This window comes from Clinocottus analis, unplaced genomic scaffold (assembly GCF_023055335.1).
Source record: "Clinocottus analis isolate CAN_PGR_092001 unplaced genomic scaffold, fCliAna1.0.p SCAF_45, whole genome shotgun sequence".
NCBI classification, from domain to species: Eukaryota; Metazoa; Chordata; class Actinopteri; order Perciformes; family Cottidae; genus Clinocottus; species Clinocottus analis.
The window spans coordinates 10,001-22,500 of record NW_027176202.1 but is presented as its reverse complement, the minus strand read 5'-3'; the positions used below and the strand labels follow the sequence as shown (position 1 = coordinate 22,500).

Below are 12,500 nucleotides of genomic sequence, written 5' to 3'. Positions count from 1 at the left end.
GCACCCTTTCCTGAGAGAAAGAACCGGGGGGGGGGGGGGGGGGGGGGGTGATTAGGGAGGGAGCTAATGGCTGAGCCTTAATGGCGCCGGCATCGACGCGAGGCCCAAAGTGGTGCTCGGGCTGCTGAATGTCTCTCGCCGCGGCGCCTTCTGATGGCTATTTCAGTGACCTCTTGATGGGAATCGCAGTTGTTCGTCAGCCTCTCGCTGTCGGTGCAAGAACTGCTGCCGCTGGCGGCTCGGCAGGTTCTCATGCATCAAGTAAACTTCACTGGAGACTCTCGTGGCCAGAGGTGAGTGAGGAAAGGTGGAGGGAGAGCAGGTTCTGTTGTCTCGCAGCATCGGATCGTCCGAATAGAGACAGAGGAGCAGGAAGCCTGTTTCACATGAATGAGGCTGCAAACCGTCACAACCGTCACACGGCCTCCCATAACCCAACAGGGCATGCGCAGCGAGGCCGCTCTGCCTGTGAAGCTGCTGCAGCGGCGGTCTGATGCCATGCTAATTGCTGTCTTGGTGCGCCTCTCCAGGGAGGATCCCCGGCTCTGGAAGGAGCTGAGCTTTTGCGTCATGGTCGCTGCGAGAGAGCACCTCATTTCCACTTCCAAGAGAAAAGTTGTGAAACAGCCAGCATGTCTCCTCGCATCCTTCTGGAAAACCACAGCGCCGCCTCATCCAATTTGGATGGCAATAAGAGAGGCGAAGACCGCCGACATAAATGCTGCTCTCCTTACGTTCGCTCGCGAAATAAAGTACTTTAAAAATAAATAAACAGCGCAGCGTTATAGCTGGGTAGCAGCCTCGTGCCTCTGGTCGAGGCTGGAGGAGGCAGAAGACCCTCCACCTCCCCGAGAGAGAGGGGAAGTGGGAAGGAGGAAAAGGGCAAAGCGAGAAGACGGAGGAGTCGAGGTAGCAAAGCGAGAGCAGTAGAAGCACTCTTTGTAGAAAATTAATAGGAGCAGACAGTTCTGGATTCAAAGTCTGCCTTTTTATGACAAGGCGGCCTCCCACGTTAATGGAAGGGCTTTTAGAAGTCCCCCTTGGATAAGAGGAATGTATCAGGGCTGCACACCTGGGAGGCTGCAGACGCTCTCTCTATCTGGCCCGGGATTGGCTTTTGTCTTAAGTAGCCTGTGATTTGTACTCGCTGTGAAGACACAGATGGAGAGCCAGGCAGCGAGAGAGCAAATAAGTGAGTGCAACAGAAATGGAGGACGGGGGGGTGATGGCAAAATGAAGTAAAAGCATGAGCGGGGAGGGAAAGATGCGGCAGATTTGTTTTATTTATTTTGGTTGTTTCTTGTGTTTTCTTGAGTCTTTCACAGAAGTTTTGCAAGAGCGGAAGTTTAGCTCCTTGTGTTTCTGTGCCGCAGGAGTTCATCCTGAACCAGGACTGGAACGACCCGAAGTCCCAGCTGCAGCAGTGCTGCTTGACCCTGAGGACGGAGGGCAAGGAGCCCGACATCCCGCTGTACAAGTAAGAGCCTCAGGGTCACGCTGCACACACAGCGGCTGTTTGCAGCGGCGCGAAGAACGAAAGCGTGTTTTCATCTGCCGACTGACATTTCAACGGTTTTATTGAAAGTTCTCGCCGGTGCATCAAGAAGTACTTAAAAATATGAAGTACACAAGATGGTGTGTTTTGTTCCCTCACATCCCTGTTGCAAAGACACAAATTGTGTACCTTCGTCGCTGCCATTCATTTCATTCATTCACCATTCATTCATTCACCATTCATTCATTCACCCATTCATTTTCAACTGTTTTAACAATCCATCCTTCACTTGTGGCTATTTTAACTTTTTATCCTTTATTTTATCAAACTATTTTAACCGTTTATCTTAAATTCTAGCTATTTGTCCTTCCCTGGTCACTCTGTCATTCTGTATGCATCCAGCACATCAGCTGCTCTTATTCCAGCAGGTGGACGTGGAGCATTGACTTTCATTTTTATTGAAGTCAGAGTTCTCACGTTGTCATATCAGCCATGTGTTATGAATGAAATACAACGTTCTGTATGTTTGTCAGCCACGAGCTTTAAGAACATGATGGTAATGCGCTGATATAAATTGCGTGTGTGGCGCTCACGTGCACACGCTCATGCACGTGCGTGCACATTGAATAGATGAAAGCGTCTCCAGCGAGGCAGTCGGGCGTCGCGGCCACAAAGCGTTCTGGGAAACGGGCACAAACATCATTTACTGGGTTTTCTGTGCGCTGGTCCGTGTAAAGGTCTCCGCTGTTGTGATGTATGAACACGCCCCGAAGAGACAAAAGGTCGAGGACCAAGTGTCACCTGACAAACGCTTCCTGAGAGCTGCCATACAGCGGGGCGCTGGTCACCATGGGAACTGACAAACAGTGTTTCTCTGTGAGAAGAAAGAGAAGGAGAAAGAGGAGAAAGAGGAGGAGAAAGAGGAGGAGAAAGAGGAGAAGAGGAAGAAGACGGGTCAGCCGGATGCGCAGGGTCGACTGCACACGGAGCAGAACTCCACAATTGCTCTCCTTCCTTTCTTTCTTTCTCTCCTTCGCTCCTTTGTATTTATTTAAATGTCTTTTTTTCCTCTGTTTGTTATTATTATGACACAACAATCATCACTTTCCGGGAACGTCAGCACACCAGAACGGACACGAAATAAATAAATGCCAGCGAGCTCTTGGCGGACTTCAGGCCAAGAGCTCGTGTTTTTTTTTCCAGCAAACACTCACAGCAGCCGAGGACTCTGAGCGACCTCCTCATGAGGTGACCCCGCCTCCTCATGAGGTGACCCCGCCTCCTCACCAGGTGACCCCGCCTCCTCACGAGATGACCCCGCCTCCTCACCAGGTGACCCCGCCTCCTCACCAGGTGACCCCGCCTCCTCACCAGGTGACCCCGCCTCCTCACCAGGTGACCCCGCCTCCTCATGAGGTGACCCCGCCTCCTCACCAGGTGACCCCGCCTCCTCACCAGGTGACCCCGCCTCCTCATGAGGTGACCCCGCCTCCTCACGAGATGACCCCACCTCCTCCGTCGGTCGATAAGCCGGAGTCACAGACCTTTTTTTATAGCATGTGAAGGCATCAAGTCTTTAGATGGACTGCATAGTGCTTTTTTACCTTAGCGGACAAAGCACTTTAATTTTCCTCTCCTTCACACACACACACACACACACACACATTCGTACATCGGGGTCAGCGTCCTGCTCAAGGACACTTCGACGTACGTACGAGGGATCCAAACCGCCAACCTTGTGCTCGAAAAGGACGAACCTTTGCGTCTCCGACGCCCACTGTCAGACCGACTTCAGGCTCTGTCTCAATCTGTATAGAAGAGGGAGGAGCAAAGAAACAGAGGGCCACCCACCACACATTAAAGAGGACCAGGAGGACCCAGAGCCCTCACACATTAAAGAGGACCAGGAGGACCCAGAGCCCTCACACATTAAAGAGGACCAGGAGGACCCGGAGCCCTCACACATTAAAGAGGACCAGGAGGACCCGGAGCCCTCACACATTAAAGAGGACCAGGAGGACCCGGAGCCCTCACACATTGAAGAGGACCAGGAGGACCCGGAGCCCTCACACATTGAAGAGGACCAGGAGGAGCCGGAGCCCTCACACATTAAAGAGGACCAGGAGGAGCCAGAGCCCTCACACATTAAAGAGGACCAGGAGGAGCCAGAGCCCTCACACATTAAAGAGGACCAGGAGGAGCCAGAGCCCTCACACATTAAAGAGGACCAGGAGGACCCGGAGCCCTCACACATTGAAGAGGACCAGGAGGACCCGGAGCCCTCACACATTGAAGAGGACCAGGAGGAGCCAGAGCTGTGCAGTGAGATGGGCGTGCGAGCAGCTGCCATTAGTGCGAGCTGGCGCTTGTGCACACCTCTGTGGCGCCTCTTCTCCTTCACACGCGTCGGTCCGTGTGCAGACTTGAAGTTGACAACTTCCTCATGGTTTTCTTTTTCTCTGCGACGTTATTTCACGGTAATTCCTGGCGACGCGCTCCGCCTCCGCCCGTCGAGATCTTGGCTGTAAACGTCGGGCGTGTGCTCGCTCTTTCGTTTGTAAGCGAGAAAATGGCCGCTGAATTATTGATGAAGTGTCATAAGTGACCACATTGCATTAAAAATGAATCGCTCTCCTGAAATAAGTAAATTGTCCGTAAATAATTCAGCTGACGCGCAGCTTCGGGTCTGAGATGTTTATACTAATGTTAACATTTTTCAAACATCTCCCAAGTTTTGTCTGCCGTCTTGTCGTCGCGTCCCTGCAGGAACACTTGACAGCTGGACTTTATTTATTTATATCTAATCCCCGCCTCCGTCCTGGAACGAGGTACATCTGTAAATGAGTGAAGCGACGCGGCGCTTAGACGTCCTCGCTCCTCTTTAGCGCCGCCATTGTTTATCCTCGCGGCGCCGCAGGACCCGCGGGCCTCAAAGAGGATTGTCAGGCTTTGATTTCAATCCTCCTCCGACGTGTCGGTCCTCTAACCAAACGGAGATGTCGGCGTGTGAAGACGACGGCGTCAGGAGGCTTTAGGAGTTGTTTATACTTCTGATCGGCTTCTGCGCCGCTGAAGCGGAGCCTCGACCGCTCAGACGACGACGAACTGTGTTTGTTCCAATTGAAAACTTCTTTCTTCCCCTTTTGTGTTGTTATTCCTCTGAAGGACGATGTCCCCGAGTGTCCTCGTGCCTCCTCCTCTTCATCCTCTTCATCCCCTCCCCCTCCTCCTCCTCATCTCAATGTGTGTGTTTTGCAGGACCCTGCAGACCGTCGGGCCCTCTCATGCTCGTACCTACACCGTGGCCGTGTACTTCAAAGGCGAGCGGATCGGCTGCGGTAAAGGTCCGAGGTGAGACGTGGAAGGAAAGCGCTAAAGAGGGTCAAGAATAACGGCTGTGCCTTTTTAGTTTCTTCTTTTTATTGACGGTGTTCATTTTAGCGATGAACTCTGGTGGCCTCTTCCATCAGCGTGCAGAATGAAAAGCAATCGATTGGTTATTGATTCCCTGTAAATTGTGCGATGGAAATTCACTTCTGTGACCGCGTGACGCTGTTTGTGCGCATGCAGGCGCCATTGTGTTCACAGCGACAACAGCAAGGGGCAGCGATGTGTGTTTGTGGGTCTTTCTGTGTGACTGCACACCTTTCCCTTCTCGTTGTGCGCTCGCACAATCACGCTTTTCTTTTGTTGTGAAGCAAAGAAAGTGAATCTCTCCAAGGCCTCTTCAGGGCTGCAGGGGCTGAGACAAGCTGCAGCTGAGCCTGCAGAAATGACATCAAGCATGCCCCCACATGGAACCTCACACACACATGTAGACCTCCCTCACACACACACACACACACGTAGACCCCCCCCCCCCCCCCCTCCTGGAAGCTGCTGGCTCTAAGCTGGCGGTAACTTTGTGCGTTCCACAGGATCTCTGACAGCTTACTGTTTTTGTATTTCCATGAGTTAAGCTCGCTTCAGCATCATAACATATAATAACATATAAAAACATATAATAAAATAAAATATACGCAGGGGACGTTGTAAACAGTAAACAGCGCCCGGCGCCGAGCGGGCTTACCTTTGTGTGTGACAGGTGTGCACTGTGCTACCTGCGATTGTTCAGCAGGAAAAGACCCTTTCAAAAAGCAAATATGAAGCTTTCTGATAATCCTCTCAATCGTGGGTCTGTGTTTAGAAAAAAAAGGACATTTTGAATATGCTAACGACCTTTTCTCTCTGTCTCCTTTAAAAAAATTCTAATCTAGCATCCAACAGGCGGAAATGGGAGCTGCGATGGATGCGCTGGAAAAATGTGAGTTTGTTTGGCATCACACACACACTCTCACACACACACACACACACACACACACACACACACACACACTCACACACACACACTCACACACACACACACACTCACACACACACACACACACTCACACACACACTCACACTCACACACACTCACACACACACACACACACACATCCATATTCACACTTTAAGCCCCTCACTGCTTCGCCTCAGTGGTGAATATTAGGCTGTACAGTATGAAGCCGGCTGGCAGCGCTGAGGCCGAGCAGCCGGCTGGCTGCGACACACACGACACCGAGCTGTTTGAAGAGCGCGCCCAGAGCGGGGGGTGGGGGGGGGGTGGAGGCAGGGGGGGGGGGGCATTCTCAACCGTGACCATCATCCCGAGAGAGCGCTGGAAGTCTGTGGTTTGTTTAGGATTGTGTGTGTGTGTGTGTGTGTGTGTGTGTGTGTGTGTGTGTGTGTGTGTGTGTGTGTGCTCTTCAGCACTTGAAGGGTGCGGCTCCCTCGCTTCTGTTTTTCATCTCGTCATCAGCCACTTCAGGAAAATAGACGGGGAGGTTTTTTTAGCCTTTTTTTATTTCTCACAGTCTCTCTGCTGCCGCCGGCCTCCTGCGACGCCGCTTTTTAAATTAAAGTCTGCAGCGGAAAGAAGAAAAAAAAACAGTGATGTAAACACTTAATGGAAAATGACCTGAGCTCTAAATAACACAGTCACAAAGACCAGCGCTGCCCGGTGGCTCGAATCCCGCCGGCGCTCGCCGCCTTCAGGAGTCCGACTGCACGGCTCTGGATCCTGAACGCATGAGGATGAACCAGAGGACGAGTCGCCTTTCCTCTCTTACTTGTTTTAACTTCTCCCTGTTCTTCATATAAATATATGTATTTATCGCTCAGAAGAAACAATTAACGGATCAATTGAAGAACTTATCAGAAGATTAATTGGTCGTTAGAATAATAATAAAAAAACACTCATTTGATTCATTAATTTACTAAATTAATTAGCAATTTGGATAAAAGAATAATTGTGTGTTTTTTAAGTAAGAAAGCAAAACACAAAGATTCCAGTCGAAGCTCTTTGTTTTAATGGACACGTTTCACGACTTGCTGTCATATTCATTCATTTGTATGTCCTCGCTTATGAAAGGTTCTGGAGAAGCAGCTTCAGTACCGGCAGAGACCACCAGGGCCCAAAGAGGACAGAGTAGCTTCAGTACCGGCAGAGACCACCAGGGCCCAAAGAGGACCGAGTAGCTTCAGTACCGGCAGAGACCACCAGGGCCCAAAGAGGACTGAGTAGCTTCAGTACCGGCAGAGACCACCAGGGCCCAAAGAGGACCGAGTAGCTTCAGTACCGGCAGAGACCACCAGGGCCCAAAGAGGACTGAGTAGCTTCAGTACCGGCAGAGACCACCAGGGCCCAAAGAGGACCGAGTAGCTTCAGTACCGGCAGAGACCACCAGGGCCCAAAGAGGACCGAGTAGCTTCAGTACCGGCAGAGACCACCAGGGCCCAAAGAGGACCGAGTAGCTTCAGTACCGGCAGAGACCACCAGGGCCCAAAGAGGACCGAGTAGCTTCAGTACCGGCAGAGACCACCAGGGCCCAAAGAGGACCGAGTAGCTTCAGTACCGGCAGAGACCACCAGGGCCCAAAGAGGACCGAGTAGCTTCAGTACCGGCAGAGACCACCAGGGCCCAAAGAGGACCGAGTAGCTTCAGTACCGGCAGAGACCACCAGGGCCCAAAGAGGACCGAGTAGCTTCTCCTAAACCCTCACACACATTTGGCCCGAAACTTTGAGTTTATGTGACTCCGGCCAAGTTGGCATTTAGCAGGAAAACCCAAAATGGAGACTCCGCCCCCCCCCCGCCTTTTGAAAACTATGTCGCCAATGATGTCATCAACAACAAGAAGCATTTGTCAGCTGTGACTGAGGGCTGGCAGTCGGCCATTTTCTACTTGAAGCTTTTCAAAGTTCCTCCGCGTCTTTGCTTTCCTTTCACCTCTGAAGCGTCGCGCCGCCATCTCACGTTGGAGTTCGTCGAGGAGCGTCAGCTCGCGATGATGTCATCGCGCCCAAACCCAACGAGGCCGCTTCCTCTCGGCTTCAACGTTCGACCTGCGGCTGCCTGACGACGACTTCCTGTTTGAGGTCTAGCCTGCCGTCTTCGCCCAGTCGGTTACTGACCTTGTCTCTTCACACCTTTACCCCCCCTCCCCCCCCCCCCCCCCACAGATAACTTCCCGCAGATGGCTCATCAGAAGCGCTTCATCGAGCGGAAATACCGACAGGAGCTGAAGGAGATGAGACGAGAGCGCGAGCGGCAGGAGAAGGAGACCGACGAGCCGGAGGAATCCAGGAAGTGACAGCGCCTCTTTTTTTGGGGGGAGGGGGGCGACCGGGTTACCCCCCCCCCCCCCATGGACTGCACATGTGGCAGCCGGCCATGCGAGTCGGTGCAAAGCAGCCGTGATAGTTTACGCCACAGAGTTCAGAACGTGGACGGTGAGTCGAGGCGAGATTTAGGGATTTGTTTAGTTTTTTCTTTCTCCAATTAAAAGTGTGACGAAAGGATTATGAAGGAGCCGTTTAGTCCTGCAGCCTCATGTCGTCTCTGCTGGTTTGTTGCCTGCAGTTAACTTTAGATGCTGAACGCCGCAGGAGGTCACGCTACAAATACATACAAGACATGTTTTTAATGAAATACTAAATAAAGAAACCATCCAGTCTATCGTTGTAAATAAAGTTTCACATCAACGGTCGTAGAATGTGTTTTCTTGGGGGGGGGGGGTCATTGTAATCTGCTAAGAGCCCTAATCCAGAAGAAGACGGGTTGAGTCAATTATACTCACTACGATGTCACCATCTGTCTCACAGCTGCCACTCATCCCATAATAATCAAAATGAGATTTCCTTCTTTTTTTCATTATTCCATTTTTCATTTTTTTAAACCATCTCTCCAAATGCGATTGGCTCTCTGACAGATCTTAATTATAGATTGTCTAATTAACAATTTCCTGAGCTCGGTCGCCTCTGGATCCAGATATTTAACAACGGCCGTCGTGTGAATTACGATCCGCCGCCGAGTCTTTTGTGCTGAGATTTATTGCAGATAATTCATAAATACCTGTGAGGAACGGCTCGTCTGGCTCGCCGCCCCCGGCTGCTGTCGCGCTCCAGATATGAGGAAGTACAAATGATCCTGGAGGAAGAGGAAGACTGAGGAAGAGGAGTCCAGCTGCACAACAAACCTGTGGAGTTATCCTTCCAATGTCAATGTCCACAGCGCACAAGAAGATTTTTAAAGATATTTAATTGTGTCATATAAATATTCAGTACAAAATATCACGTTTTACAAAGCAGATAGATGGCGGCCGATGAAGCGGGGCCCGGTACACGACCACAACCTTTAGGGGGGTTCTATACGTCGACAAAAACGCCACTGCTCAATCACATTGTCACCAACATAATGTACCGTAGTAGTACTAGTAGTAGTAGTAGTAGTAGTAGTGGCGGACCGTCTACACATCAACAACCACACGTCTACCGTATCTGGAGAAAAGATCACATCGGCGTCGCCATCGAAGAGAGAAAGAAAAAATGGCGGCGTCTGCTTCCTGGTGGAAGGCGGCGAGGCGGCGAGGGAGCAGCTGCTGCTCGGTGAGTGACTTCACGTTCGCACCTTTAAAGCGGAGAAGCGTGTTTTCTGAAGCCCGTGAATGCGTCTTAAAGGGCCACGACGGCGGGCGCTGAACAAAGCCGCCGCCGCCGTGCCCCCGTGACGTTTCAGAGGATGAGTCTCTTCTCCCGCTCGGCCGTGTTGCTGCTCACAGCGAGGAGCTCGTTTGAGCCTCGAACCTTTATTTAAAAACTGTTTTCTGAGTCGAGGGCGGCAAAAAGAAGCGATTTGATGTTTTGTGTCGTGTTTCTCTCCTTTCGTTCCGCCGCTGTGTGTTCTCGCCGCAGGACGACGTGTTTGACCTTCTCTGGAGCCGAGGACACGCCTCTGGGGTCAAGAGCCGGACCGGCGCCGCTCAGAAGGTCAGGTGCCCCTCGATAAGCCCTGCCCACACACACACACACACACGACGCACACACGACACACACACACACGACACGCACACACACACGCACACACGACACACGCACGCGCACGCACACACACGCACACACACACACACACACACACGCGCGCGCGCAGGCTGCTCGGCCGTCAGGAAATCGTCCTTCATGTTGGACGCAGCTCGAGTCCTGAAGGGCACGGAGGGAAAATACTGGTTTCTCTGCTCTTGTAGTTTTTTTGGCACATTTTCCAGCGGCTGATGTTCCATGATTATACATTCGACTGAAGCCCCTCCCCCTCTCCAGGACACACCTCTTTATTTATTTTATTGATGTGATGCATCGAACCCCAAATAAAATGAATCTCAAGAGGTTTTGTCCTCTGCGTAGTTTTGTGTTTTTTTAATGATTCAAGGCGACTTCCTGTTTAAACCATGAACTGTGTCCAATGTTCAGCTTTTATCCTTCACTGTCGTTTCATGACTAAATCACATCGTTTCCTACTTTTCACCTTTTTTTTTAAATTGCTCGATTCATTTTGATAGTTACGTTTCATCCGACTCTTAATTTGATGTCGTTGTTTTAAATCTCGGCGACGTCGTCAACGTGAGCGTCAACGTGAGCGTCAACGTGAGCGGCAACGTGAGCGGCAACGTGAGCGGCAACGTGAGCGGCAACGTGAGCGTTGCCTGAGCGGGAAAAAGAAAGAAAAAGTTCAACAAGACCAGTTTCTTCCGCTGAGCTTCAGATTGGAGGATTTTTATCAGTGTGTGTTCGGAAATCACATATTGTGTGTGTGTGCGTGTGTGTGTGTGTGTGTGTGTGTGTGTGTGCGTGTGCGTGTCCATGTGTGTGTGTGTGTGTGTCGTGTATTTTTCAGAAAGAAAACACTATCCTGAAGACATCCGGCTCCATCAGGAGATGTTTGGTACTCGGCTCAAAGCTGGATGGCGACGGAAAAAATCCGATGCGACAAAAAAAAACTGTTGTGTGTTTTTCTGAACATTTGTTGCAGCCATGAATTCCATATTTCTCTCCCACACATTTAAAATATCATCCAATCCTGTTTCCAACCTTTAATTCCTCATCGGAGGAGGAGGAGCCCCATAATAACGCACTGTACAGCGTATTGGACCATGACACCGTACGACACAAGCAAGAGAACAATACGCAGCATGTCTTTTGTCCCAGAAACACTGACAAACACATGTTGGCGTGTGCTGCAGCGTGTTGGAGAGTCCACGCTTTGCAGAACAGAAACAAGGAAATAAAAGTACTGCTAGATATATTTGGGCCTCATGTTGGCTCATAAACACCAAGAAGAAGTCTGGACGTCTCACGTCAACCAAAAGAAGATCTAACACTGACGGACATGAAGCGCTACGTGGTGGGATGGAGAGCGGCGGCGGAACAGAAAAAGAGCACGTGGACAAAACGCCGCTCAGTTTTTTTCGGTCCTTTTTTCTCGGCCATGTTTTTTCCTCCACAACGCGACATGCACCACCAAGGAGACGAGTCTTTTTTAAAAGCTGTTTTTTCATTTCGTTTCTCTCGTTAGGAATCCCGGTCGCTGTCCTCGTCGCCGCCGTACATGTCCGCCAGCTTCTTGAAGCGCGGCCCCCACTCGCTCAGGTAGTTGTAGTCCTGGTCGCCCTCGGTGGTCGCCGACTCCAGCGAGCTGAGGGACTCGGCCACGGAGCCGCCGCCCTCGTAGGCGTAGGTGGCCAGGGAGTCGTACGGCGGCGCCGTCGGGTCGCCGTCGTTGTCCTGCAGCCGCTGGTTGATGAAGTCCCTCACGTCCCCGTTGTGGTCGCGGATCGTCGGCGGCGCCGCGAGCCGCCGGGCCGCCGCCGCCGCCGCCGGCGGGTAGAAGCTCTCGGGCACGATGTCCCGCCGCTGCTTGCTCTCCTCGATGGCCTCCGGGTTGCGCAGCGTGCCGATGTCGAAGGCCTGCGTGTCCTCCTCGCCGCCGCCCTCGTCGTTGTAGCTGACCACGTTGTCCCGGACGTCCTCTTTGGAGATGATCAGCGGCTCCTTCTTCCTCTGGCGCCTCAGGGCGGCGAACAGCACCACGATCACTGCGGACACAAGACAAGACTTTGGTGAAACTGCTGTTTCTTTGCTCCAGACGGCCGGCGTCGGTCCAGAGGGATCTGTTGATGTCGCACGAGTGTTCTGATGTTCAGGGACTTTGTGGAACCACCAGGATGCATTATGGATGCTCTGTCCTCGGGCCTCCAGATCACAAGCAGATGAGACGGCTTCTTGTACCTCTGTGGCTTTGGAGCAATAAAGTTTGAGTGTTTTAAACGATGCAGCGGCTGCACGAGGACCAGAACATGAGCTGAACACAAAGACTCTGCTGGAGCGTCGAAGTGAAACATACCGGAAAGAAGTCTTTGCAAAAACGTTGAGTCAAAGTAAAGCGTGTGGAAACAGCTGCAATGTAAAGTCCAACGAATGTGTCGAGTGAGGTCAACAGGATCAGGAATAAAGGTCATATAGTATGTTGAAAAGGACACGTTTCATTAAGTAATGTCAAAAAAGTTTCAAAACAAATGTAAAGTAAAGTTAAAAACAATCTTTTATAAGTTTAACTCCCTGAAGCAACTCTTTCATAACTCTTTTTTTTTTCT

General features: G+C 51.3%; 2 protein-coding genes across 2 annotated transcripts in view; one reads left to right on the top strand and one right to left on the bottom strand.

Annotated features, from left to right (window-relative positions):
- The window catches only part of drosha (drosha ribonuclease III), a 73,572-nt gene extending 65,012 nt beyond the window's left edge, over positions 1-8,560 (top strand). Inside the window, exons 28-31 of the mRNA XM_068599326.1 lie at positions 1,374-1,477; positions 4,754-4,846; positions 5,752-5,798; positions 8,038-8,560. Of these exons, the coding sequence (XP_068455427.1) occupies positions 1,374-1,477; positions 4,754-4,846; positions 5,752-5,798; positions 8,038-8,168 (375 nt within the window). The 3' untranslated portion in view covers positions 8,169-8,560. The remainder of the gene's footprint in view (positions 1-1,373; positions 1,478-4,753; positions 4,847-5,751; positions 5,799-8,037) is intronic.
- A 565-nt stretch (positions 8,561-9,125) lies between these two features.
- The window catches only part of LOC137801901 (cadherin-6-like), a 12,476-nt gene continuing 9,101 nt past the window's right edge, over positions 9,126-12,500 (bottom strand). Inside the window, exon 6 of the mRNA XM_068599340.1 lies at positions 9,126-11,942. Coding sequence (XP_068455441.1) covers positions 11,419-11,942 — 524 coding nt within the window. The 3' untranslated portion in view covers positions 9,126-11,418. The remainder of the gene's footprint in view (positions 11,943-12,500) is intronic.